At 41.2% G+C, this 27,737-nt stretch overlaps 1 protein-coding gene across 5 annotated transcripts in view; it reads left to right on the top strand.

The window, feature by feature from the left end:
* The window catches only part of ano9.L (anoctamin 9 L homeolog), a 54,767-nt gene extending 36,752 nt beyond the window's left edge, over positions 1-18,015 (top strand). For 2 of the 5 annotated variants that reach the window (XM_018257469.2, XM_018257470.2), the window contains 15 exons: positions 1,881-1,963; positions 3,177-3,281; positions 4,792-4,956; positions 5,081-5,117; positions 7,268-7,379; positions 8,250-8,307; positions 8,388-8,485; positions 9,488-9,642; positions 9,932-10,084; positions 11,485-11,632; positions 12,376-12,486; positions 15,035-15,128; positions 15,560-15,672; positions 17,650-17,727; positions 17,850-18,015. In XM_018257469.2, the coding sequence (XP_018112958.1) occupies positions 1,881-1,963; positions 3,177-3,281; positions 4,792-4,956; positions 5,081-5,117; positions 7,268-7,379; positions 8,250-8,307; positions 8,388-8,485; positions 9,488-9,642; positions 9,932-10,084; positions 11,485-11,632; positions 12,376-12,486; positions 15,035-15,128; positions 15,560-15,672; positions 17,650-17,727; positions 17,850-17,877 (1,538 nt within the window). In that variant the 3' untranslated portion in view covers positions 17,878-18,015. Of the gene's footprint in view, positions 1-1,880; positions 1,964-3,176; positions 3,282-4,791; positions 4,957-5,080; positions 5,118-7,267; positions 7,380-8,249; positions 8,308-8,387; positions 8,486-9,487; positions 9,643-9,931; positions 10,085-11,484; positions 11,721-12,233; positions 12,352-12,375; positions 12,487-15,034; positions 15,129-15,559; positions 15,673-17,649; positions 17,728-17,849 lie in introns of those variants that run through there. The other 3 variants (XM_018257472.2, XM_018257471.2, XR_005966879.1) reach the window with 3 other exon arrangements.
* The last annotated feature ends 9,722 nt before the right edge of the window (positions 18,016-27,737 follow it).

The following is a 27,737-nucleotide window of genomic DNA, read 5'->3' as shown; positions in this document are numbered from 1 at the left end:
CCATCTTGTAACTTTGTTAAACATCTTTGCAAGACTAAGACTGTGCACATGCTCAGTGTGGTCTGGGCTGCTTAGGGATCATCATAAACAAAGCTCTGAGTTCTGCATGGCTGGGAAGTAAGGTGGGGGCTCCCCCTGCTGTTCATAAGTATGATTGTTTCCCTGCAGAGCAGTTAGGGACCGTCTGACAATTCCTATCCACAGCAGTAAATGAAGGAAGAATTTCACTGCATACAGTCAGGTTTCTTATAAAAACGGTGCACATTTTTTAATTAAAGTATAATACACAAAAGCCATGAATATCCTGTAAATTATATCCTTATAAACGGTGAGTAGTGATGTCATCAGTTATAAACGGTGAGTTCTGATGTCATTTCTGTCACATGACTCACTAAAATTTGTGTATTATAATAAATAAAGTACCCCCAGTTGTAAAATATGAGGATATTAGAAGTTACCTCGAAGTTCCATGACCTGTATAAAAACACTCGGCCTTCGGCCTCGTGTTTTTATATGGTCATGAAACTCCTCGGTAACTTATAATATCCTTATATTTTACAAGAGGGGGTACTTTATTCACTATATATTGGAGGTTTCTTTTTCATTAAAGAAAGTAAAAATGGGATTATTTTTTTTTGCCTTTATATACCATTTAAGGTATGAATATCCAAATTATGGAAAGATCCATTATCCGGAAAGGCCCAGGTCCTGAGCATAGTTGTTTTTTTGCTGCAAACTATCTGCAGAACAGAACCACTTGTTAAGAGGTACTTAAACTTTAGGAGCAACTCGGACCCCTGTTCAACATGGGCCAAGTATTTAAAGATGGTACTGAAGTGTTTCTACCAGTTCAATTGTAAAGGGGGTTGTTCACCTTTAAATTAACTTTTAGTATGATGTAGAGAGTGATATTCTGAGACAATTTGCAATTGGTTTTAATATTTTTGGGCCCATTTACTTTGCTCGAGTGAAGGAATAGAATAAAAAAAACTTAGAATTTCGAATGTTTTTCTGGCTACTTCGACCATCGAATTGGCTACTTTGAACTTCGACTACGACTTCAACTTTGAATCGAACTAAAAATGGTTTGAATATTTGACCATTTGAAAAAAAACTTTGACCCCTACTTTGCCACCTAAAACCTACCAAAGCTCAATATTAGCCTATGGGGAAGGTCCCCATAGGCTTTCTAAGTTTTTTTTTTTGGTCGTAGAAAAATCGTTTGACCGATTGATTAAAATCCTTTGAATCGTTCGATCGAACTTTATACGGTAAATCCTTCGACTTCGATATTCGAAGTCGAAGGATTTACATTCGGCAGTCGAATATCGAGGGTTAATTAACCCTCGATATTCGACCATATGTAAATCTGCCCCTTAGTGTTTGTGGTTTTTGCATTGTTTAACTTTTTTATTCAGCAGCTCTCTAGTTTGCAGTTTCAGCCATCTGGTTGCTAGGGTCCAAATTACCTTAGCAACCATGGATTGATTTGAATAAGATAATGGAATATGAATAGCAGATGGCCTGAATGGAAAGATGAGTAGTAAACAGTAGCAAACTTGTAGCCTTACAGAGCATTTGTTTTTAGATGGGGTCAGTGACCCCCCTTTTGAAACCTGGAAAGATTTAGAAGAAGAAGGCAAATAATTCAAAAATATAAAAAGATAAGATGACAGACAACTGAAAAGTTGCTTAGAATTATCCATTCTATAAAATACTAAAAGTTAGCTTAAAGGTGAAACATCCCTTTAAGTGGGTTTTATATTTACACTACACGACAAACTGCAATTTTTCTGAAGATTTAATTGCTAGGATCAAATCTAAATATCCATATTGTGCCATTATAGATGAAATTGTTATTTCCGGTACCTTTATTGCAGCCACTATTTTTCTGGAGCTGTGGAAAAGAGCACGAGCAAATACTGTCTCTGGGTGGAACCTCTACAACTGGGATGAAGATGAGGTAAATTGGGGGAAATGCAATAGTAAATCCAAAACTTAATTTGAGCTGTGGGTTTATTTACTATAAATGGTGCAAAATAAAAAAAGAAGCTACAAAGTCTCATGTTTTTAGTATTATGCACCTTGCCCCGCTTCTTGCACCCAGTAGCATGTAACTGTGAATGCAGAGATGGCTGGGGAAGAATATAGGAATAGGGTTTCCAACTTTTTTTTGGGCGAAAACGGGAAGGGTTGGTGACATAGGGGGAAGGGTCAATGATGTAGAGGGGTGGGTCAGTGACATTGGGGGGGAGGTGACATCAGGTGCAGCAATTGGCTGATTGCCATGTCATTCACTTCCAGTAACGTAACTATAGGGGGGCGGGCTCTGGCGCGGGATGCACAGCAGGGCCCCTCCGCCCCCCTCCGTACGCCCGGAACTGCACGGAATTCATTGTGTGCGAGCTGCCGGGGGGGCCCTGAGGGGGTGCGGGCCCTGACCCAATCACACGCCCTGCTCCCCCGGTAGTTACGCCACTGCTCACTTCAATGACCTGTCCAGATTTCCTAATTTGGAAATCCGAACAGGAACTTTGCACCCGGCCAACCCTTCTACAAACCAGGCTGTCCGGGTGAAATCCCCTGGAACGTGCTTAGCTTACTTATCAAACCCGGACAAGCATTAAGTACAGGACTTTGCAGGGTCGGACTGGAGCCATGGGGGCCCACCTGTGCTGCACAACAAAGGGCCTCCTGGCAAACTCCGGGCCGGGGGTCCCCACACGACCTCTAAATGTCTGCGCGCATGTACGAAAGAAATGGCGTGCACGCATGCGTGAAAACAGGTGTATCGATGCTACACTGATACAGCTAGGCAGGGAAGCAGGTTTTTTCCCGGTGTCCAGCCGACCCAGTGGGGCTTTGTGCCTGAGGGCACTGGACAAGTGCCCTAAGGATTTACCCCTATGGAGTCCATTTTTGTGGACCGTAATGGACAGGACTTGCACTTGCACCAGTCACACATTAGCCCCTAGAATGCCACTTAAAAAAATATGAATTTAGTAAACTGTCTAATTCCCTGGACTAGGTCATTTTTAGTTACATGGTTCCCTCACCCAATATTTACCTGTTGCCCTCACACACAAATCATTCTGTTATGTGAATAAGACACATGGCCAGTAGAAATATACATATTTGAAATGAATCTCTTCTGTTTTATTTGCGTTTTAATGTAGGAGGAGCTGGCACTGGAGCTGATAAATGATCCAGAATGCGTCATTAAGAAACATGAACACTCATACTGGCGCTCTATGGCTGTTCTTCTCGGAGCTGCAGTCGTGGTACTGTCTTTTTCTTTTATTTCATCAACTGCTTCTACGGTTCCTACATCCGTATGCCTGATATGATATGACTAATGCCATGCACAACTTGTTGTTGCTGATAATATAAGGGAATGCTGTAGGCTCCAGCTATAGGAAACCTGTTATCCAGAAAGCTCCAAATTAAGGAAAGGCTGTGGCCCATAAACTCCATTTTCTCCAAATAATCCAAATTTCCTTTTTCTTTGTAATAAAAAAAAAATAAAAAAACAGTAGCTTGTACTCGATCCCAACTAAGATATAATTAATTCTTATTGAAGTTAAAAAAATTCTATGAGGTTTATTTAATGTTTACCTGATTTTCTAATAGACTTAAGGTATGGAGACTTGATAAAGGGCCTTGATAAAAGACCGATGGCGGTCTGAAACGTTGCCAAGTGTATTGGGTCCAGAAACCCATGTCTCAATAAAGGCATTTTAAACAGCATAATCTATGGCTGGTGCTGTCGACATCTGTAAATTGTGAATAAACAGACGCATGGTGGTGCCCCCAATCTGTACATGTGCCAGCCAGAAGCACCAAAATATTGCCCCCCTGAAGTCTGTACCTGTTGTGCCAAAAAATGCATTGCTCCCCAGCCCCCCCCCCAAGTCTGTACCTGTTGTGCCAAAAAATGCATTGCCCCCCCCCAAGTCTGTTCATGTTGTGCCAAACAGCTCCAATTCCAAAACCAGCAGCAGCAGTCAGCAGAATAGTCACCAGGTGGCCACCCACAGATTTAGTCAGGAGGAGTCAGAGGAGCTCAGCTCAGGCCTCAGGAGAGAGCAAACCGCACGACGCGCCAGGCCAGGTCACCTGACCTGGTCACCGTGACCACACAGGCGCACTGTCGTGCACAGCTCCTTCCTGACGTCACCGCGCCCGCCAGCGCTCCTCTTGATGCAGCCTGCAGGCGCATGATTGGATGCGCAATTGCGCATTACGTGCGCTGCTGCCTCTGAAGAAGGATCCGACAGATCTAGCCAGCAAGGCAAGTAAGAGACGGGGAAGGTGGAAAGCAGAGCGGAACTCTTCTGGGGGCCTGGGGCAGCCGCATTGGGGAAAAGGGAGTTAAAAATTAAAGGAAAAAAAAATGTAAAAAAAATAAAAAATTTTTTTCCTTTCAAAATTGGGCCCGCTATGACTGCGCCCTAAGCGGGCGCCTACTCTGCCTACCCATAGTTCCGGCCCTGCCGGGAAACCATAGGTCCTGAGTATTCTGAATAACAGCTTCCATACCTGTACAAAGCTTTATTTATCAATCATTTCTCAGCTAAGAATGTGTGCCATCTAGGTCAGAACTGGGATTCAAATAGCCCCTGGCATTTCTGATACACAGAGGCCCCCCACAATCCCACTAAATAGTGACTGTCTATGGCATCTTACTGTAGCCCCTCTGCCATTTGCCAGAACCCATAGATTGCCACTCCAGGACTTTTCTGTTTTTTACACCATTCATCATTCTGTTGTTCTCTTTGATTCCCCTGTTAGATAGCAGTTCTGATCGGTATAGCACAAGCCCTGGTCATATATCGGGTGGTGGTGACCGTGTCCTTCATGCGTTCCTCTTGTGAATTCGTGCGTGAGCATGCCAATACAGCAGCCGTCATGTCAGGAGCAGTTCTGCATTATCTCACTATCGTCATCATGACCAAGGTATAATGTCCGTGGGACCGATCTGGAATCTGCGAGAGCCGCACCCTTTTGAGTGTATTTATGCTGAACCCCACTGAAAGACTTCCGTTGTATCTTACATTGCTCTCCTCTTTCCTCTCAACAGGTGAACCGGGTTATATCCACCTATCTGTGTAACCTGGGTAAGTTATCTGTGTTAAGGTGGCCAAACAATGTCGCCAAACGAGTTGATCTCTTCCCACATTGAAGTCGGATCTGAGGCTGCATCTTTTTGTTGATGCGGCCCCGCTAACCGACCACCTGTTTGGCCTCCATTCTGATCCGATCATTGGGCCCTAGGGCCCACAATCGGATCACAATGGAGGCCAAATGGGCGGTCAGATCGCGGGGCCGCATCAACGAAAAGATGCAGCCTCAGATCCGACGGGATTTTCTAACCTGACCGATCAGCATCTGCCAGACTTTCTGCCACATATCGATTGGGAAAGCCCAATAAATAAATAAACTGCTGACTTGGTCTATCAGCAGATTTTATCAGCCCGTGTATAGGGGCCTTTAGAAACACATGTCAGGCACTTCTTCTATTTCAGAGGAGATTCTGAGTTACCAAACTGCCATGCAGATCTAGGAATGAAAAAAGCAAAAAAGTAAAAAAAAAAATTTGCTTAATGCACATTTCTAAGCCATAATGCTGGACTTTGTGGTACAAAGTGTGACATAATAGGCCCAAGGGAACCTTGGATTTAACAGGGACCCATTAAAGGGGTTGTTCATCTCTGAGTTAACTTTTAGTATGACATAGTTAGTGATATAGTCAACTTGCAATTGGTTTTCATATTTTATTATTTGTGGTTTTCAAGTTATTTAGCTTTTTGTTCAGCAGCTCTCCAGTTTGCAATTTCAGCAATTTGGTTGCTAGGGTACAATTTACCCCAGCACACGTGTATTGATTTGAATATGAATAGGAGAGGGCCTGATTAGAAAGATGAGTAATAAAAAATACCAATAACAATAAATGTGTCATATTACAGGGCATTTGCTTTTAAGATGGGGCCATATTTAAACGAGTCAGAAGAATTAGACAAATAATTCAAAACCTATAAAGAATAACTCATAAAAACCAATTGAAAAGTTGCTTAGAATTGGTCATTCTATAACATACTAAAAGTTAACTTAAAGGTGAAGAACCCTTTGAGTCCTGGGTTCCATAACACAATTCCCATTGCAAGATATTCTTTCCAACCCAATAAAAATTGCAAATCTAAGGGTGGGCTCTTGGTAAAGAGAAAACTCATGCACACCCGCTTTGTGCCTAGATGGATGCTAAAGAAACAAATAAAGGCTCCTGGCTGTTAAGGTGGGAGCAGGTGCTATTGAGAACATTATTTATTTTCGGTTATATTTAAAAAGAATACGTTCATATATGGTATTTTATGTTGACTGACTTATTAGCAATAAAAGTAAATGAAAAAGCCTTTAAAACCTCCAGCTCCAGATGTGTCTGTGTTTTTATTTGCAATGTAGTTTATCTGAAATCCATCCTTCTTATCCCATTGATTTTTACGGGCCACCCAGAGAGGCCAACTTATCAATAACTACATTTTCTTGCTTTTTTTACTAATTAAAAAATGTAAAAACTCAAAAAAAAAACAGAATGTATTCTTATTTTTTAAAAAGCATGAATTTCAAAAACTCAATCGCTTAAAAACGTGAAAAAAATAAACCCAACTCCCATTGACATCTACATGAGCTCACCAAATGTTATGGTCAGTTTTTATATTTGATTTTTTATTTTTTTTTTTATGCTTAGTGAATCTTGAAAATGTGAGTTTTGGAAACTTCCAAACTATTTTAACCATAGTATTTGAATTAGGGATGTGCCGAATCCACTATTTTGGATTAGGCCGAACCCCCGAATCCTTTGTGAAAGATTCGGCCGAATACCGAACCGAATCCGAACCCTAATTTGCATATGCAAATTAGGGGTGGGAAGGGGGAAAAACATTTTACTTCCTTGTTTTGTATCCAAAAGTCACGCAATTTCCCTCCCCGATTTGGATTCGGTTCGGCCAGGCAGGAGGATTCAGCCGAATCCAAATCCTGCTGAAAAAGGCCGAATCTCTGCCGAATCCCGAACCGAACCCTGGATTCGGTGAATCCCCAATTTGAATGTTGATAAAATTGCCCCAAAGATTCGGGGGGAAAGTAACACATTTATAAGTAAAGAAAAAAAATATATTGTTGACTTTTGGAAGTAAATCAGCCTGTTACCTTTAAGTCTCTCCATTAGCAGTGTTCATAGCAAGTCTCTCCTACTTTTATGTCTTTGCAGAAAAACCTCGAACATTCACAGAGCGAGAAAACAGTTTCACAATCAAAGTGTTCACATTTCAGTTCGTTACGCATTTTTCATCTCTCTTCTACGTGGCTTTCTTTCTGGGACGGTAAGACCCTCGCCATGTATTTATCGTTTTCCAATTATGTATCCGTTTAATAAATTATTAATTCATAAATAATAAATTATTATTCAATTTGGTCACATAGAATTGTCTGTTCCACAAAATTGTCTTGTACAAATACACATATCACCATAAGGTTTTTGGGGGGGATACTCCAAAATACATTGGCACATGTTGACATATAAAGGTGATAAGATGATAGGGCTGCTTTCCCATCCCATTACCTGCAAGAGGGGACACTGCATTTAGGGGAATTATCAAGGGTCAAAGTGAATTAGAGGGAATTTTCGAAGTTAAAAAATTCTAAATTCGAAGTAATTGTTTGGATACTTCGACCATCGAATAGGCTACTACGACTTCGATTCGAAGTAAGAAAAACTTTGATTATTCGACCATTCGATAAATGAAGTACTGTCTCTTTAAAAAACTTTGACTTCAATACTTCGCCAAATTAAACCTGCCAAAGTGCTATGTTAGCCCATGGGGACCTGCTAGAGCATTTTTCTAAGTTTTTTGAAGTCGAAGAAAAATCGTTCGGTTGATGGATGAAATCCTTCAAATCGTTCGATTCGAAGGATTTCATCGTTCGTTCGATCGAACGATTTTACTTTGACCACAAATGGCCAAATTCAATGTAAAATAACTTTGACTTCGATATTCCAAGTATTCCATTTCGATGATCGAATTTCGAATCTTTTTCTACTTTGAAATTCGACCCTTGATAAATCTGCCCCTTAGATTAGGTGCAAGTATTTGCCCTAAGGGTGGAAAGAACTGAGCCCCAGGTCCCAGACCAGCACCTTATTAATGTAAATGATGCTCTTTCTTCTTCCTTACCAATGTCTCATTTCATAGGATCAATGGATACCCTGGAAACTATGTGAGAATTGCAGGGCAATGGAGGCTGGAGGAGGTAAGATGGTGCAGCTGATATTCATATGGGAGAATTAAAGGCTTGTACTATATGTTTGGTTCACCTTTCTTTCTTTACAGTGTCATCCCAGCGGCTGCATCACAGACCTGTTCATTCAGATGTGCGTGATCATGTTCCTCAAACAGACGCTGAGTAACTTTGTGGAATATCTATCCCCGTGAGTAATGCAGTTATCAAATATAATGAACAAAAATGTAATTTTAAAAATAAAATAATTTAAAAAATAAAAAGAATCAGTAGGCTGCCATCACTGAGCAACATGCTTTTATCATTGCCAGGAATGGATTGTGAAAAAGTAGAATTTCAACACTTATGCATGAGGGTCAATGTATTAGGCATGAAGTCGATCCATTATTTTTGGGTTTGGCTGAATACTGAATCCTCCACAAAAGATCTTGAAATCCTGAACAGAATCTGAATCCTAATTTACATATTCAGATTTAAGCAAAATCTCCAACACTAGTTTTCCCCCGACAGTGATCTACCCAGCCGCGTAGATCACTGTGACTTTGGAAAATGAAGCGCTCCGAGTGTCATATCGCGGGTGATTTAGATTTTAGCAGTCGGGAAAGCAGTTCAGGGAGATTAGTCGTCCAAAGAAGAGGCGATTTGTCACCGGGCGACTAATCACGTATCTCCGCGTGTGTCTCTGCCCTTATGGTTGGGTTTAATGTCCCTTTCAGGCATTGGTCAGAGACGGAGAGGGAGGAGGACATATACTCCAGTTGGAGTAACAGGAGACAAGAGGGCTCATTTCAGTAGCATAAGGCAGGGTGCAAACTGCCATGTTTGTTGCACTTCATACATTAGGCCAGATTCAATTCAGTGAGAAAAATTTTATCCTGTGAAAAGTCATGGAAGAGATTCAATTTGAGATGCAATTCAATTCAGAAAAACGTATCTCATAGTTTATCATGTGAAACCTCTTTTGACGTCTATGGGAAAAAAACTGGAAGTGAATTAGGAGAAAAAAAAATGTTCTCCTCAAATTGAATGGCATCCATAAGTTTTCGCGCGCTAAACGAACTTTTTCACGCTGAATTAAATCCGGCCCACTGTGAGGAGCTTAACACCCTAAGACCTTATATCCCTGGTGAATAAAGTGACGCATTCTTCAGTGGTTCTGATGTGTTCTTTTTCTGATTTCCACACCCTAAAGGTACCTTAGTTACAAATGTCGACTTGTGAAGGAACGGAAATGCAAGGTGCGTGGGGAGGATGGGTCGGAGGACTCCGCTGCAGAGTGTTGGAGGGCTAACTACAGGCTGGGCGCTGTTCATGTCTTCAGTCTCTTTGATGAATTCCTTGAGATGGGTGAGGAGCACATGCAGTGGTGAAACAAGACTGAGCTGACTGAGTTAACCCCCACCAAAAAAAAATTTGTAGGGGCCTGGTGCACATTATCTCTCCCGCAGACCCCCACGGCCCACGATCCTCTATTCCCCAGGCCCCCCTGAGGGGTCTGTTCCTCTATAGTTACGCCACTGAGTTGATGAGCATCTTATATATTCTGTCATATTCTTTATATAACTTCTCCATTGGCATGTCAACTATATTGTTCCATTGTTTAGAGAACTTCACTTCTCTTTCCCTCCGTCCTCAGTGATCCAATACAGTTTTACTACAATCTTCGTGGCTGCTTTCCCTCTGGCGCCGCTTCTTGCCTTCCTCAACAATGTGCTAGAGATACGACTGGACGCCATCAAAATGACACGTTTGCAGCGGCGTATTGTGCCAAGGAAAGCAAATGACATAGGTAAGAATTCGAATGTAGCCCTTATGTTTCCAACCAGTGGCTAAGGAGCAACTTGTTGCCCGCCATCAATCCCTTGAAAGTTGCTCCCAGTGGCCACAAAGCAGGTGCTTGTTTTTTAATTACAGTCTTAGATGTAAGTTTTGGTTGCACAAAAACCAAGTGTACTGCCAAACAGAACCTCCTGTCGGCTGCCAGTCCACATAGGGGCTACCAATAGTCAATCATAGCCCATAAATGGCAGCGCATGAACCTTTTGCTCTCCAACTTTTCTTTAAATTTGGATGTGGCTCATTCAAATGTAAGCCAATGCTAGAAGGGCTCACTTACAAATGGAGCTGCTTCCCTAATAAAAACAAATGATTTATGCTTTCAAAGTTGGCCACAGGGGGTCACCATCTTGTAACTTTGTTATACATCTTTGCAAGACCAAGACCATGCACATGCTCAGTGTGGTCTGGGCGTCTGTTGGGAGGTTAAACTTAGGGATTGTCATAAAGTATTAAAATAACAAAACTCAAATAATATCTGCCAGAAGCCGATACAACAAGACTGATTAATAATCAGAATATACAGACTGCACTGGGTCCTGTGTTGTCATGTAATCGAATGTGGATTTTATAGTTTTTGTATTGTTTAATACAAACTTTCTCCAACTCTCCAGAACCAGTGGCTGCAGCAAAATAATCCTTCAAATAGAATCCCAGTTTATCTGTTTAAATCTGGCTCCATGATCTTTGCACATGCAGCTGGAGTTGGAAACAGAGGATGTTAAGGCAAAAATAAAAACCCATTTTTACTTTATTAACTGAAAAAGAGACCTATCCCCAATAATAAATATGTATATTTCTTATAAGAAACCTGATTGTATGCAGTGAAATTCCCCCTTCATTTACTTGCTCTGACTGCTGTGGATATGAATCTCTACACAGTCAATGGCTGCTCTACAGGGAAACAAACAAAGCTGCTCAAGTTCTGTGAAGTAGGGTGGGGGGGGGCCTCCCACTGCTGTTTGAAAGTATGATCCTTTCCCTGCAGAGCAGTTAGGGACCTTCTGAAGTTTCCTATCAAAGCAAGTAAATTAAGGGGTAATTTCACTGCATACAGTCAGGCTTCTTATTACAGTAGACATTTTTTAAATACAAGTATATTAGAGATAGGTTTTCTTTTTCATTAAAAGAACAAAAATGGGATGTTATTGTTTTTTATTTACATTCCCTTTAATAATATTTTGGGAATTTCAGATCCCATTCAAACAACCCTTTTTTGCAAAATGCTGTGTAGAAGCTTTGCTCCAAGAGGGAGTAGTACAGTCTTCAACATAAATTGGGGAGTTGACTTTACTGTTTCCACCTGCATCTCTATTCATACTGTTCTTACCTATCACATTGTTCTTTTCCCAGGTATCTGGCTGCAGGTCCTGGAGGCAGTTGGGGTCCTTGCTGTCATTACCAATGGTTTGGTCATTGCTGTCACCTCTGACTTCATCCCCAGGCTCATATACCTTTATGTGTATGGACCATGTGCCAGTAAAAACACAGAAGGAATAAAGTAAGGCATCAAGAGAATAAAGGGGAACTAGAGTGTGATCTGTGGGTGGGGGAAATAATAATAATAGCAGAGTTCAGTTCACTTCTAGGGGCCGATCCACTAAGCTCGAGTGAAGGATTCGAATGAAAAATACTTCGAATTTCGAAGTATTTTTTGGGTACTTCGACCATCGAATGGGCTACTTCGACCTTCGACTACGACCTTCGACTTCGATTAGAACGATTCAAAGTAAAAATCGTTCGACTATTCGACCATTCGATAGTCGAAGTACTTTCCCTTTAAAAAAAACTTCGACCCCCTACTTCGGCAGCTAAAAGCTACCGAAGTCAATGTTAGCCTATGGGGAAGGTCCCCATAGGCTTGCCTGTGATTTTTTGATCGAAGGATTTTTCGTTCGATCGTTGGATTAAAATCCTTCGAATCGTTCGATTCGAAGGATTTAATCGTTCGATCGAACGAAAAATCCTTCGATCGATCGATCGCAGGATTTGCGCAAAATCGTTCGACTTCGATATTCGAAGTCGAACGATTTTAGTTCACAGTCGAATATCGAGGGTTAATTAACCCTCGATATTCGACCCTTGATGAATCGGCCCCCTAGTGTTAGATTCCAGACTAGCAAGTAGAGAACATGAAATGACTTCTATATAGCATCAACCTAGAGAGCTGTTATTAATCATACAGATACGAGTGGGTAGGTTTAGGGGATTAATCTATAATATGTTCTCTTTCTCCACCTCTAGCTGTTTTTCGGGATACATTAATTCTAGTTTGTCTGTATTCTACACAAAAGATTTTGAGAATCTGACGCAGGTCTTGCAGTCTCCTCGTTACACAAATATTGCAGAGTGCAGGTAAATGTGTGGTTGTGTTGATCCCAAGCAGATCATATAAACGTAATAACATTCGTGTTTCAGATACTTCTATCCTAAAGTGGCTTTTCTGACATCATCACCCTCTGAAACATATACAGAAACATATTTGTCTTTCCCCAGCTACAACCTGCACATACAGACCAAGCTGACCCTTCTTCTCAAACCTATTTCTTCCTTCACTACTAGTGATGGGCGAATTTCTCCCCGCAAAATTTGCAAAACAGCGAAAAATTAGCGAAACTTGAATTTTGACGCCAGCATCGATTTTGATGCCCACGTCAATTTGTGTCAATTTTGACACCAGCGTTAAAGTCAATGTGCATCCGAATAGTGTTAACACATGATGGTTTTGACGCGAGCGACTTTTTCGATGCGCGTCCAAATTTTTTTGGTGCCGGCGAATTTTCCCGGGAGTTTTGTGAATTAATTTGCCAACTGAGAAAAGGGGAAATTGTTCTCCTTGCACCTGCCAAATGTATTCGCCCATCACTATTCACTACCCACACGGTCATTCTTTGCTAGAATATACATCCCTCCCTCCTCCCATTATTGGCACAGTGTATCTATGGAAGTGCCAAGAAATGGTCCTCCAAGGGTAGTTATTAGCTTTTCTGTTAGGGTAGTAAGCTAGGCCCAAGCCATTATCTTTCATTGTCTTGTTACTTCACTAAAATATCACAGGTGTAAGCATTAAAGGGAAAGTAAAGTGTAAAATAAAATAAGCCTAGAAATGCTGTATTTTGTATACTAAACATAAAAATGAAGTTACTGCACCACAAGCCTAATCAAACAAATGCTTTATGCTTTCAAAGTTGGCCACAGGGGGTCACCATCTTGTAACTTTGTTAAACAAGACCAAGACTACGCACATGCTCAGTGTGGTGTGGGCTGCCTAGGGGTCGTCATAAATGATCAAAACAGGGAAACAAACAAAGCTGATTGAGTTCTGCATGGCTGGGAAGTAAGGCGGGGGCTCCCCCTGCTGTTCATAATTATGATTGTTTCCCTGCAGAGCAGTTAGGGAATGTCTGACAATTCCTATCCACAGCAGTAAATGAAGGAAGAATTTCACTGCATACAGTCAGGTTTCTTATAAAAATGGTGCACATTTTTTAATTAAAGTATATTGGAGATAGGTTTCTTATAAATTAAAGGGATACTGTCATGGGAAAAACATTTTTTTCAAAATGAATCAGTTAATAGTGCTGCTCCAGCAGAATTTTTGCGCTGAAATCGATTTCTCAAAAGAGCAAACAGATTTTTTTACATTCATTTTTAAAATCTGACATGGGGCTAGACATATTGTCAATTTCCCAGCTGCCCCAAGTCATGTGACTTGTGCTCTGATAAACTTCAATCACTCTTTACTACTGTACTGCACGTTAGAATGATATCACTTTTCCCCCCCAGCAGCCAAACAACAGAATAATGGGAAGGTAACCAGATAACAGCTCCCTAACACAAGATGGCTGGTAGATGTAAGAACAGCACTCAATAGTAAAAACCCATGTCCCACTGAGACACATTCAGTTACATTGAGAAGGAAAAACAGCAGCCTGCCAGAAAGCATTTCTCTCCTAAAGTGCAGGCACAAGTCACATGAATGGGGGTAGCTGGTAAATTGACAAAATGTCTAGCCCCTTGTCAGATTTCAAAATTGAATATAAAAAAATCTGTTTGCTCTTTTGAGAAATGGATTTCATTGCAGAATTCTGCTCGAGTAGCACTATTAACTGATGTGTTTTGAAAAAAACATGTTTTCCGATGACAGGATCCCTTTAAAGAAAGTAAAAATGGGATTTTATTTTTTTTCCTTTACATGCCCTTTAAACGGGTTGTTCACATGGATGCTAGCAACCGGATTGCTGAAATTGCAAACTGGCCTAATAACAAGCTAAATAACTCAAAAACCACAAATAATAATAATTAAAAACAACTCCTTTAACCAAATGCTATAGCTTGTTCACCTTTCAGCACTTTTAAAATTCAGTTGTTATCAGATTCAGATTACCAAAAATAAAGACTTTTTCAATTGCTTCCATTACTATCTATTTGTGACTTATTCTTCTTATGTCTTTTTGTAGTAGTTCAGTGGGAGGGTGGGGGTCACCGACTCTGTAACTGTTCAACATTAGTAGATCCATTTCTTATCTTTGTCCCTGCTGAGCAGAATCTCTGGGTTTCATTACAGGCCACTGTTAGAATTGATACAATAGTTACTAATACTCCAGAGATGCTGCTGAGAAATGGATCGACTAATGGAGCAAAACTGCACCTGAATTACTGAGCTGCCAGACTCAAACAGCAGAGACATGAACATTCAACTTTAAACTATAAACATGTAAAACAAATGAAAACAGTTTTAATTTTTGGTGAACAATCTCAAAACAAGTGAACTGGAAAAAATGTTTGGAAAGTGAACAAGTCCTGTAAGACATGTAGACGTATCTATCCTTTCCATTGTCTGGATATTTCTACCCCAAACCTCCAGCTAGTTTATTGTCTACTTCTATTGTCTATTGTGCAGGTACCGAGACTACCGCTCTTCAGACGATTACAGTTTTTCAACACAGTTTTGGCACATTTTCGCTGCCAGACTTGGGTTCCTTATTGTGTTTGAGGTAAGGAGTATACAGTGTATATATATAATACACAAAAGCCATAAATATCTTGTAAATTATATCCTTATAAACGGTGAGTTCTGATGTCATCAGTTATAAACGGTGAGTTCTGATGTCATTTCTGTCACATGACTCACTAAAACTTGTGTATTATAATAAATAAAGTACCCCCAGTTGCAAAATATGAGGATATTAGAAGTTACCTCGGAGTTCCATGACCTGTATAAAAACACTCAGCCTTCGGCCTCGTGTTTTTATATAGTCATGAAACTCCTTGGTAACTTATAATATCCTTATATTTTACAAGAGGGGGTGCTTTATTCACTATATATATATATGTGTGTGTGTGTAGTGTTAGTCTGTGCTGCCTGATGCTCTCTAGGTTTCTTTTATAGAATATAAGGCATTAATATTGTGTTCTCCTCTCTCAGCACTTGGCCGTATGTATAAAGTTTGTTGCCGCCTGGTTTGTGCCAGACATCCCTCAGCGAGTACAAAACTCTAACCTGGAGATGAAAAAGGACCATCTACTGGAGGAACTCAGGTATAAAAACACCTGACACCCCTGATATGTCCTATAGATCCCCTGAGATGTACCCGCTGCAAGCAGCAGTATTAGTTCATTCCACAGTTACATGAGGCAGTCTCTTAAAGGGATACTGTCATGGGAAAAAACATTTTTTTCAAAATGAATCAGTTAATAGGGCTGCTCCAGCAGAATTCTGCACTGAAATCCATTTCTCAAAAGAGCAAACCGATTTTTTTATATTCAATTTTGAAATCTGACATGGGGCTAGACATATTGTCAATTTCCCAGCTGCCCCAAGTCATGTGACTTGTGCTTTGATAAACTTCAATTACTCTTTACTGCTTTACTGCAAGTTGGAGTGATATCGCCCCCTCCCTTTTCCCCTCCCAGCAGCCAAACAAAAGAACAATGGGAAGGTAACCAGATAGCAGCTCCCTAACACAAGATAACAGCTGCCAAGATCTAAGAACAACACTCAATAGTAAAAACCCATGTCCCACTGAGACACATTCAGTTACATTGAAAAGGAAAAACAGCAGCCTGCCAGAAAGCATTTCTCTCTGCAGGCACAAGTCACATGACCAGGGGCAGCTGGGAAATTGACAAAATGTCTAGCCCCATGTCAGATTTCAAAATTGAATATAAAAAAATCTGTTTGCTCTTTTGAGAAATGGATTTCAGTGCAGAATTCTGCTGGAGTAGCACTATTAACTGATTCATTTTGAAAAAAACATGTTTTCTGATGACAGGATCCCTTTAACACAAGAGATCATAGGGTTGTCCATCAACTTCAGCCTTTTTTGGCTAAGTGAAACCTGACCTACTGGCAAATAATCCTCAGGAAGGTGAATAAAGACCAAGGGGAAATTAAATGTGTCCTGACTAGTGATGGGCAAATAAATACACAGCGAATTTCTTCGTTTCGCCGCCAGCATATACATTTGGGAGCGTATCAGAATAGTTGCGTGCATAAAAATTGTCGCTCGTCAAAATTTTTCAGACGCCCATTGACTTTAATGCCTTTGGACAAAATAGGCGCGTGTATAAAAATTGTCGTGGGTGTCGAAAATGATGCGCTTCAAAATAATTTTGACGCCCCTTGACTTCAATGCGTTTCGCGAAACGGGACAAATTCGCCCATCACTAGTCCTGACTAATGACCTGACCTAATGGGCAATCAGTTCCTGCTTCAACCTTAAAAGAGTTTGTCATAGCAATGCTAGTTCTAAGCAACTTTTCAATTGGCCTTCATTGCTTCTTTTTTTATAGTTCTTGAATGATTTGCCTTCTTTTTCTTCTGACTCTTCCCAGCTTTCAAATGGGGGTCACTGACCCCATCTAAAAAAACCAGAAGCTCTGTAAGGCTACAAATGTGTTGTTATTGTTACATTTTATTACTCTCATTGCTGGGATAATTTGGACCATAACAATCAGACTGCTGAAATTGCAAACTGGAGAGCTGCTGAATAAAAAGCTTAATAACTCAAAAACCACAAATAATAAAACCATCCTACTTCAAATATTCCATACTATATGTTAATTTGAAGATGACCAACCCCTTAATTCCAGTAACGTTGTATTTTCTCACTTCAACCCCTTCTTGAAGCTCTCTAATATATCAGTGCAATACAGCTGTATTAGATAGTGCTGTATATAGGCACCCCCCCAACCCCAATGGCATATTCAGGTCTGGTGCTGCTCTAGATACAGGTCCTTGAGTGCTTATATGGTACATACACCCCTTCTCCCACCCCTACCTGCCCCCCAACTTGCTTGTTCTTCAGACGCAACCACATATCACCGTCTTACTCATATATCATAGCCTTGGTATAGCTTGTAGCTAAAAACACATGCTGCCTTGACCTCATCTGGTGATTGGGTATATTAAGTTCCCATTTCAGCCTCGGAGCATGTCTGCTTCCAGCAAATATAAAACCAACACCAATAAGAGTTGTCAATGGGGGCTAACTCTCCCCCTCCTCTATTTCACAGTATGATGCCAGAGGAAAGTGATGACATTCTCAAGGCGGGCAGCCCCAATTCTTACAGTGATTTTCTTATGGACGACAGGTAAAGTCCAATCACTCTAAGCAGCAGATGTACCAACCTAGACTGAACCACCCCCACTCACTAGAATATGGTATGATCCACTCTTTCTTGAGTGTAACTGCTTTTGTTTTGTTTGTTCACAGAGTGATAGAACGTTCCACGGAGGTTTGAGGGAACTCCTGGTTCAGAACAAGCTGTGGGACTTTCAGAAAGATGTACAAAGCCTGCTCAAAGCACAGTGCTGGCATAAAGCTCAGCAGGCCCCACTCTTTCTTTTTGTGTAAAATAAATGTTTTTTTTTAATACAAAGTTTAATCTTCTTCATTTTGTGGAAATATAACGCTGAGCATACTTTAATCAACACAACTGAAGCCCAATTGTAATGAACAACTCACTGTTGAAAACAGTTTCCATTTATATGAGAACTAAAGCTTAAAGGGATACTGTCATGGGAAAAAAACATTTTTTTCAAAATGAATCAGTTAATAGTGCTGCTCCAGCAGAATTCTGCACTGAAATCCATTTCTCAAAAGAGTAAACAGATTTTTTTTATAATCAATTTTGAAATCTGACATGGGGCTAGACATATTGTCAGTTTCCCAGCTGCCCCAAGTCATGTGACTTGTGCTCTGATAAACATCAATCACTCTTTACTGCTGTACTGCAAGTTGGAGTGATATCACCCCCCCTCCCTTTTCCCCCCCAGCAGCCAAACAAAAGAACAATGGGAAGGTAACCAGATAGCAGCTCCCTAACACAAGATAACAGCTGCCTGGTAGATCTAAGAACAGCACTCAATAGTACTAGTGTAGTGTTCACTGAGTGTACTAGTAGTGTTCACTGAGACACATTCAGTTTCATTGAGAAGGAAAAACAGCAGCCTGCCAGAAAGCATTTCTCTCCTAAAGTGCAGGCACAAGTCACATGACCAGGGGCAGCTGGGAAATTGACAAAATGTCTAGCCCCATGTCAGATTTCAAAATTAAATATAAAAAAATCTGTTTGCTCTTTTGAGAAATGGATTTCAGTGCAGAATTCTGCTGGAGCAGCACTATTAACTGATGTGTTTTGAAAAAAAACATGTTTTCCCATGACAGTATCCCTTTAAGGCTGCTTTTCTACATCTTCCACGTACAGGTTCTCTATGACTGGAGAGATTATGGACCCATGGCACAAAGTCCAATAAGTAGTTTTGAATGTGGTGTGCTGTTTTATCAACTAAGGGGACTACTATGTTGATCAATGTAGCAATATCATGTCTCAAAATTTATGGAACTAACAACTGTCTTGATTGGATCGTCTTCCTTGTGAGTCCATATCGGCATGGAGTGGTTTCCCCTGGTAGAGGCCTTGATACATAGCTGGATTGATGACATTATCCTTCTCGCACTATTACAAGCTGCTTGTAGGATCCCTTGTGAGTTGTCCATATGTATTAAAATCACTGAGTAGTGTGGCCACTTTGGAGGGATAGTCTGATGGGTCACTACCACCGTACGTCTGTTATTTGGTGGCAGGATTGTGACACTTGGGCTCTTAGCAAGTGATGTCAGAGTCCTCCTCTCTTGCAAAGTTAGACCAGAAGGAGAAACTTTAGCATTCGCTACGGCAGCTGGTACTTTAACTGGATCTTTCCAGTGTATATGACATTATTGAGAATGGAACAACTGACCTTCCCTGGCTTGGTGAAACAGGATTGAGAAGGAAACCAGACACTGGACAACAGACCAAAATCCAGTATGTGATACCCAGAGGATCAAACATTCTTGTGATGAGAATTTGGTCAGTGGTCTTGGCAGGAGCCAATCAGAATAATCGAGGCCAATCAGAAAACTCAGGAACCAGGAAACCAGACAAATATTGCAAAACAGAGCACACCCTGGAACTTTGCAAGAAAGACCTAAAAATGTTAATTTTAAATAATGCCCCAGATCTATTTTACAATGGGCCTATAACTACATCTAACTTGGACTTTCTATGTTTGAACTAGAATCAAGACAAGGCAGATCTATACAAATGCTACTGTCATAATCTGTTTGATTTGACCCAGAATGAGTGAGACTGAGCAATGAACTGTAGAGATGGAGACATGGAATTTAATAAAGTCAAATTCGTAGGTCAGCATTACATTGTAACCTGCCCCGCGGGTAGAGGCTCCCATGGGGCATGGTCTTCCGGCGCCTAGTGGTGAGCGCGTTGCTTCTGCACATGTATGCCCGGTTTTGGCTCAGGCGAAAACTTGTGATGCACGTTCACATTTGGTGCATGCGCACCCTACACCTCTCCAAAATTGGACGCTGTTCTAAGGTTCATTGGTTCCCTTCTCCATGTCCATTTCATACTCCTGTCTCCCATTGGGCCTATTGGCCTTAAATAGCGGCTTCCCCTCCTTGCCCAAGCTGGCTTCTGTTTAATCAGTTCCTGCTCAAGCTTTGTACGTAGGGTTGCCACCTGGCCGGTATTTTACCAGCCTAGCCGGTAAAAATGATGGTTGATCCTAATGTTATTAATAGGGAAAAAAGATAAATATATAGGAAGGCCGGCATTTTTTTCCAGAAACACTTCAACCTTGCCTGTATTATTGTTACCATTGACGTGTTCAGGTTCCCTGATTGGTTCAGTTTTAGGGAAGTGGCCTCTAAATAAAATGCAAGTAAAATACAATTCACATAAAAAAACATGTTGAAATTCTAGTCCCAGCAGCCAACCTACAGCAGTCCGCTACATAATCATCACCAAACTGCCTTCCCCTCAGCTAGAACCGGCAGGATGGCAATCGGAACGCTTCGTTTTCTGATGTCGCCCGAAGTTTCCTCGTGATGCAACTTCCGTCGACTTCGGAAAACAAAGCGATCTGAGTGCCATCCAGCCAGTGGGAAGGCGGGGAGGCAGTTCGGGGAGATTAATCTTCCAAAAGAAGAGGATATTTGTCACCGGGCGACTAATCTCCCGGAATCTGTCCGTGTGTCTCTGCCCTTAAAGTCACGAAATACCTTAGTAAATAGTAGGGGAAAAGGACTGAAAAATTTTAAATATCTAACATTTTAGGAAAACCTGCTCCATGGTCTCATGCCTCTTCCACTGGGCTAAAATAGCTTTTGAAAGTTTTTCTGTTTAAGTGAATAAACACACAACCTTCTGAAGGGGTTAAACCTGTATGGGATCGACTCTGTATAAATGGCCATGATTGTGTATAGTCACCTTCTACTATTCTGTTTACTCGGCATTCAGCACAGACAATAGGTACCTCATTTGCTAATTCACCATGACATTAACGTACTAATATGGTGCATCCAAGTGGCACTCTGAACGCTTGGTTTTCTGAAGTCGCCCAAAGTTGCCTCACAAGGAAACTTGGGGCGACTTTGGAAAGTGCCTTCCTGCTGGTGATAATCTCCTTTTAGGGGAGATTAGTCGCCCGAAGAAGAGGCGATTTGCCGACAGGCGACTAATCTCCCCCAGTAGCAGCGTGTGCCACTGCCCTTACTTTCCTTGTGCTTTCCAATTATGTACTGGAGCAGGTCTGGGCAGGGGGTCCATAACTTATGCAGAGACCATATTTAAAATGTAAATTCAACTTTTATGGGGCCCATTTATTAAACCTCGTTTTTTTTTTCTGGTCGAGGTTGTAAGGAGGAAAACTAGATTTTTTTTCATGAAAAAATAAAAACTCAAATTTTTAGATATTTATCAAACCCATAAGCTGCTAAAAATCCGAAAATCTCAAACCTGTTGAGGTCACGTATTAGTCAAATTTTCGCGATAAAATACAGTTTTGAAGTGTTAATTGCAGAATATGAATTGACGCTTGGTTTCAGGGTTGGACTGGGCCCTGCCGCCCCAGTTCCGCACACAAATCTGAGCGATACAAAGGCATCTTCATGCCACGACCTCCCGACAAAGGAGGGTCTCACCTGGGGGCGCCAGAGGGAGGCCCTGGGCCCCCAGTCCGACCCTGCTCGGTTTTGTAGTTTTTTTCTGGAAAAATTATTGATAAATGAGTTTATTTGTGGAAGGGAGTTTGGTTGACTTAGTTTTAATACAAAACTGAGATTAATTTAATTATTTTAGTAAATAAGCCCCTTAAAGTTACCATAGGCAGCTTTCTTGCCACCCCTGTTAGCCTGCCACAAACTGAGGCAAGATTAAGGTTTCCACCTTTGCCTGGGGCTAAACCTGAACAATAGGGGTGTGGCAGATAGCATTGAGGGTGGAGCAGTGATCTTGGGATGGGCATGATGACATCAGAGGCAGGAACAATGATGTCGTGGAGCTGTGATGCTGGGTCAGGGTTATTACATCACTTATGCAACTGGGTGGATTTCTGTCCAGTTCTTGCAATGTTTTAAATGGGACAGAAAGTTTTAAACAGACCTTTGACAAACTGAGATGTCCAGTTGAAACCCTTCCTCTATCTTTTCTGCCTGATAAGTAAGACCAATCCTTTAACTACAGGTATGGGATCTATTATACAGAAATCAGTTATCCAGAAAACTCTGAAATACACCCATGCTCATTTAGAAAAGCTATCTCTTATTTTTAATTGATTTGCTTATTTCTGTTTCTTTAATAACAAGAAATTAGCTGCACTTTATAATAACTAAGCCACGGCAAGCCGGGAAAGGTAAGTGATCTTGGTATTTAATTGGTTTTCATTTGGCCAGATTATTGTTCGCTTTTCACAAGGAACAGGCAGTAACCCTGGACAAGATTCTTTTTTCAGGAAGCAGCAATCCCATCCAGTTGTCACTATCCCTGCACAGAAGAGCAATAGAGCGTGTCAGTCGTGTTGGCTGACCTATATATTATTCATTAATAAGGTGAGATAAAGCTACTCAGTCTTATAAGATATAGGTATTATTTATATATAGTATAGAATGGGGTACATTTTTACATGCTGGGAGTGTGGAGTGTGTTATTGTATAGTCACACACAGGCATGAAGTGTAGTGCCTGCTTCTTCTTCATACCTTTGCCGTACCGCTCCCTAAAGCTGGGGGTCTGTGGCTGGTGCACCCGGACCACATTAATATTTGGAGAGTCATTTACAATTTATTCTGGGGCACCTTGTTTTCTCCAAATTACTGCAACATTAATTAGATTGTCATGGGGCCCCCTATACCTCCTGGACCCCCTTGCAGCCGCATGGTCTGCTTCCTCTGTAGTTACGCCCCTGAAGCCTATGGAGTAGACTGGGGGGCATGAAAACCATTTGACCCACAAGCCTCCAGTTGGACAACCCTACATTAAGACATAATGGAAGGGATCCAGAATTTGTTGTGTTAAGTTAAAGGGATCCTGTCATCGAAAAACATGTTTTTTTCAAAACACATCAGTTAATAGTGCTGCTCAAGCAGAATTCTGCACTGAAATCCATGTCTCAAAAGAGCAAACAGATTTTTTTATATTCAATTTTGAAATCTGACATGGGGCTAGACATTTTGTCAATTTCCCAGCTGCCCCTGGTCATGTGACTTGTGCCTGCACTTTAGGAGAGAAATGCTTTCTGGCAGGCTGCTGTTTTTCCTTCTCAATGTAACTGAATGTGTCTCAGTGGGACATGGGTTTTTACTATTGAGTGTTGTTCTTAGATCTACCAGGCAGTTGTTATCTTGTGTTAGGGAGCTGTTATCTGGTTACCTTCCCATTGTTCTTTTGTTTGGCTGCTGGGGGGAAAAGGGAGGGGGGTTATATCACTCCAACTTGCAGTACAGCAGTAAAGAGTGATTGAAGTTTATCAGAGCACAAGTCATATGACTTGGGGCAGCTGGGAAATTGACAAAATGTCGAGCCCCATGTCAAATTTCAAATTTGAATATAAAAAAATCTGTTTGTTCTTTTGAGAAATGGATTTCAGTATAGAATTCTGCTGGAACAGCACTATTAACTGATTGATTTTGAAAAAAATGTTTTTTCCAATGACAGTATCCCTTTAATCACAAGATAAAACAATGAACCTTTTGTACAAAGGAGATTCTTATGTAACAAAGAAAAACCCTGTAACACTATTAATGTGATTCTTTTCCTTTAATCAGACCCTGTACAAGGAATCTTTTTACCACTAAATCAAGTAGTTCAGGCAGCCAGGTCACCAATCCTTATAACCTAAATATTACTCCAGCAGTGATCAAGCCAACTTCAACGCTAATCCTGCCAGACTTGTGTTTCCACATTCCCAAGGCAACAGCCACCACAAGACTATGTCAACTCATATGAAGTCTTCATGTAAAATGCACCATGTATTAGAATGGAAGAAAATGAATACTAACAGGTGTATTTCTAAGTCTGACAAAGCCCTTATTGCAGTTGCTTCTGAACGTGAGCCGCTGTTGGCACCTTATAGTTGTTCTCTTTCTCTGGGTTACCTGCAACAGGATTGGTGCCAAAATAGATTCAGGTGAGTGCTGTGTTTCCTTGAAACATGAAACCGAATGAATTCTGCTTGAATTATTTAACAACGCCTGCTATGCCCCATGCTGGACAGTCCTGTAACTGTAAGGTGGTGATACTGGGCCATTGTTTGTGTCTCTTGTACATAAGGAATATTTGTTTCACTTGCTGGAGCTTTCGCACAGACCCATCTTCATCCTGTTTGAAAACCAGTACAAGGAAGTCCCTGTGGACGTCACACAATTATTGGAGTCCAGAGAGGAAAGCTCAAAGTGCTGCTGTGGAAGTCTGGCTTTGTGGTATGTGCTGAGGGATCTGATGCTTAGATTTCAACGGGTTTCTATTCCAATGGGGAATCATCACCATGCCACAGCAGTTAGCATTGCTTTCCTTCACCGCTACAGTCCTACATTTGATTCCAGCCAGGGAGTCTGTCAGAGTTTCCTCCTGGTACTGCAGTTTCCTTCCACAATCCAGAAACATACAGACAGGTTAATTGGTTCTTGATAAAGTTGCCCTAAATCTGGGTAAATGTGATAGGAACCTTATACTAAAAGCCCCACTTGGGCAGAGATTGATGCATAGTCTCCGTAAAGTGCTGCAGAATATGTAGGTGCTGTAAAAATATAGGATATTGATAATAATGGTTCCCTAATGCACCTTATCAAATTGACCCTGCCGAGTGCCTTTATTGCCCTGTCTCTGGCCCTTTAATATCTCATCAAAGTTACATGGCATGGTGCCCTGTAATACATAATAGTCGTGACCTGCCCCCTTCGTGTTTCATTGGTTTGTCTCAGTTAGCCTCGAAGGTCTCCCTGTCAGAAGCGAGGGGTGATCCTCAAACCCCCGAACCAAGATGACGAGGAACCTATGATGACTCCAAGCAGTGAAACTACAAACCCTGATCCAGATGGTGATCTTGGTACAGTGCCCTTCACTCATGGGTGAACAACTCATCTTGACCTGTCAATCCCTATTCCATCTTTATTCGTTAGTTAGATCAGCTAGCGCTGGGCAGGTTTCACAGAACTCACATTGGTTGGTAAGAGGTAGTACAAGGCCAGCTAGCAGCATAGTTTGGGGTTCCACCACAGAGTAAAGAGGGTTCAGCAACCCACTGGCATGTCAGTCAGGGCCACAGTGACAGTTAGTCAGGGCTAGATAGAGCTTGAAAACTGTTGTTGGCAGGGCCGGACTTGCATAGTGGGCGCCCCTAGGCCCATTGCCGTTTGTCACCCGTGCCCCCCTGTATTCATGCAAATTTTCATAATCATGACCTGAGTAATGTGGATTGGGCACAGGAAATTTACAAAATTATTGTATCTTCTGCACATGCCCAGTGTTTTTGAACCAATGTGGGTGTGGTTGGGCAGCATGCTGCCCCCCTAAAATCCTGCCGCCCTAGGCCCGGGCCTAGGTGGCCTTTCCACAAATCCGGGCCTGGTTGTTGGTAGCAGAGACAAACTGGTCTTCTAGAGTCCCAGAGGATTCCCTGGTAGGCCACAAGTGTAGTTGGCACCAGTCTAGGACAGTTCCCATAAGTTATTTTTATATCTTAGGCCAAAGTAAGATAACATTTAGCAGTACAGGTATGGGACCTATTATTCAGAATGCTAGGGACCTTGGCTTTCCAGATAAGGGGTCTTTCTGTAATTTGGATCTCCATACCCTAAACGGGACCATAGACGTAACAATAACAATCTTTCTTGGAAACAATCTTTCAATACACACGTGTAGAGCTGAATCGTCAGATATACAGGTAGATATACGGGAAGAAACAATAGAATTCTACCTGTATCTGACGATTCAGCACTAACAATGGCCGATGTTTGAGTGGCTTCAAAGGAGCCCGATCAAAAATTTCCATCCAGCCCGATCAACGAGCCGACCGATATCCAAGTCTTTTGCCGATATCGGTCGGCTCTTTTCCCACCATACACGCAACGAATATCGTACGAAAATTTGTTTCGTACAATATTATCTGTGCGTCTAGGGCCACATTAAGACTACTAAAAAAATTATTTGAACATTAAATAAACCCAATAGGCTGGTTTTGCCTCCAATAAGGATTAATTATATCTTAGTTGGGATCAAGTACAAGCTACTGTTTTATTATTACACAGAAAAAGGAAAACATTTTTAATTATTCAATTAAAGTGGAGTCTATGGGAGATGGCTTTCCTGTAATTCAGAACTTTCTGGATAATGGGTTTACGGATAACGGATCTCACACCTGCATCTTCCCTATATGCTTTGAGAATGAAAGCCAGGTGTAAGCTTTGGTATAATGTTAAGTTGTTCTTTTGTTTACTATTTCAATCTCATATTCATCTACTATGGAAAATTATTTTATATACTGTACAAAATTCTTGCATTTTCCTTTTTAATCTACATGTCACTTATGTATTACCTAAGAATTGTTTATGAAAATTCCAATAAAATGTTACCTAAAAACCCAATTGGTTTGCGGGAACCCCATGTGCCTCATCAGTACACAGTGTTAAAGGGAAAGTAAAGTCTAAAATAGAATAAGGCTAGAAATGCTGTATTTTGTATACTAAACATAAACATGAATTTACGGCACCACAAGCCTAATCAAACAAATAATTTATGCTTTCAAAGTTGGCCACAAGGGGTCACCATCTTGTAACTTTGTTAAACATCTTTGCAAGACCAAGACTGTGGACATGCTCAGTGTGGTCTGGGCTGCTTAGGGATCGTCATAAATGATCAAAACAGGGAAACAAACAAAGCTGGTTGAGTTCTGCATGGCTGGGAAGTAAGGCGGGGGCTCCCCCTGCTGTTCATAAGTATGATTGTTTCCCTGCAGAGCAGTTAGGGACCGTCTGACAATTCCTATCCACAGCAGTAAATAAAGGGAGAATTTCACTGCATACAGTCAGGTTTCTTATAAAAACGGTGCATATTTTTTTAATTAAAGTATATTGGAGATATTAAAGGGATTTTTTTTTTTTGCCTTTACATGCCCTTTAAAGCCAAAACGTATTATAACAAAGCACACAGCCCACATTCCCCAGACATAGAACAAAGAAAGCCTGGGTCCTGAGTAAACGACAGAGTGTTGTACAGTTAAACAGGAATTGTTTGGGGGGGTGGGGGCTATAAGTCCACAGTTCTGTCCTATTCTAACTGCTCTTTTAGTTGAACTTTAATTCCCATACAAAAAAATACCCATATTAGAATACAGAAGAGCTCACAGAAGTCAGCAATCACAGCATACATTTGGGAAAAACAAGGGCCCCTAAGCATTCAGAACTCAAAACTGAAGAAACAATTTGCTATCCCCAAATATGAGTGAATTACATTCACATTCAATTTACAAGACCAGCTTCCTATGTCTTTGTTTTGTTCGGATGGAAACCCTCCTGGAAAGAATCCGCACTTTGTATTGTACTTAGGAACATACTGTAGCTTTGAAGATATTTCTGTCTGAAACTGTGCGCACCCCTAAGGGGTCATTAAATAGGACAGGTCCCAGCAAGACCTCCGAATCCATAAGAAAGGTTCTACCTCCGCCACGAAAGCCAGGGAATGGCGCTGTAAGAAACCTCCCGAAATTGAACTGTTAACCCATGAAACATATCCCGTAAGCTCGTTGTTTAAACAAATGCAAACCCA

This window comes from Xenopus laevis, chromosome 4L (genome assembly GCF_017654675.1).
Source record: "Xenopus laevis strain J_2021 chromosome 4L, Xenopus_laevis_v10.1, whole genome shotgun sequence".
In the NCBI taxonomy this organism is placed as follows: Eukaryota; Metazoa; Chordata; class Amphibia; order Anura; family Pipidae; genus Xenopus; species Xenopus laevis.
Note: the sequence above shows the minus strand (reverse complement) of the source record. Positions and strands in the feature narration are given on the sequence as shown.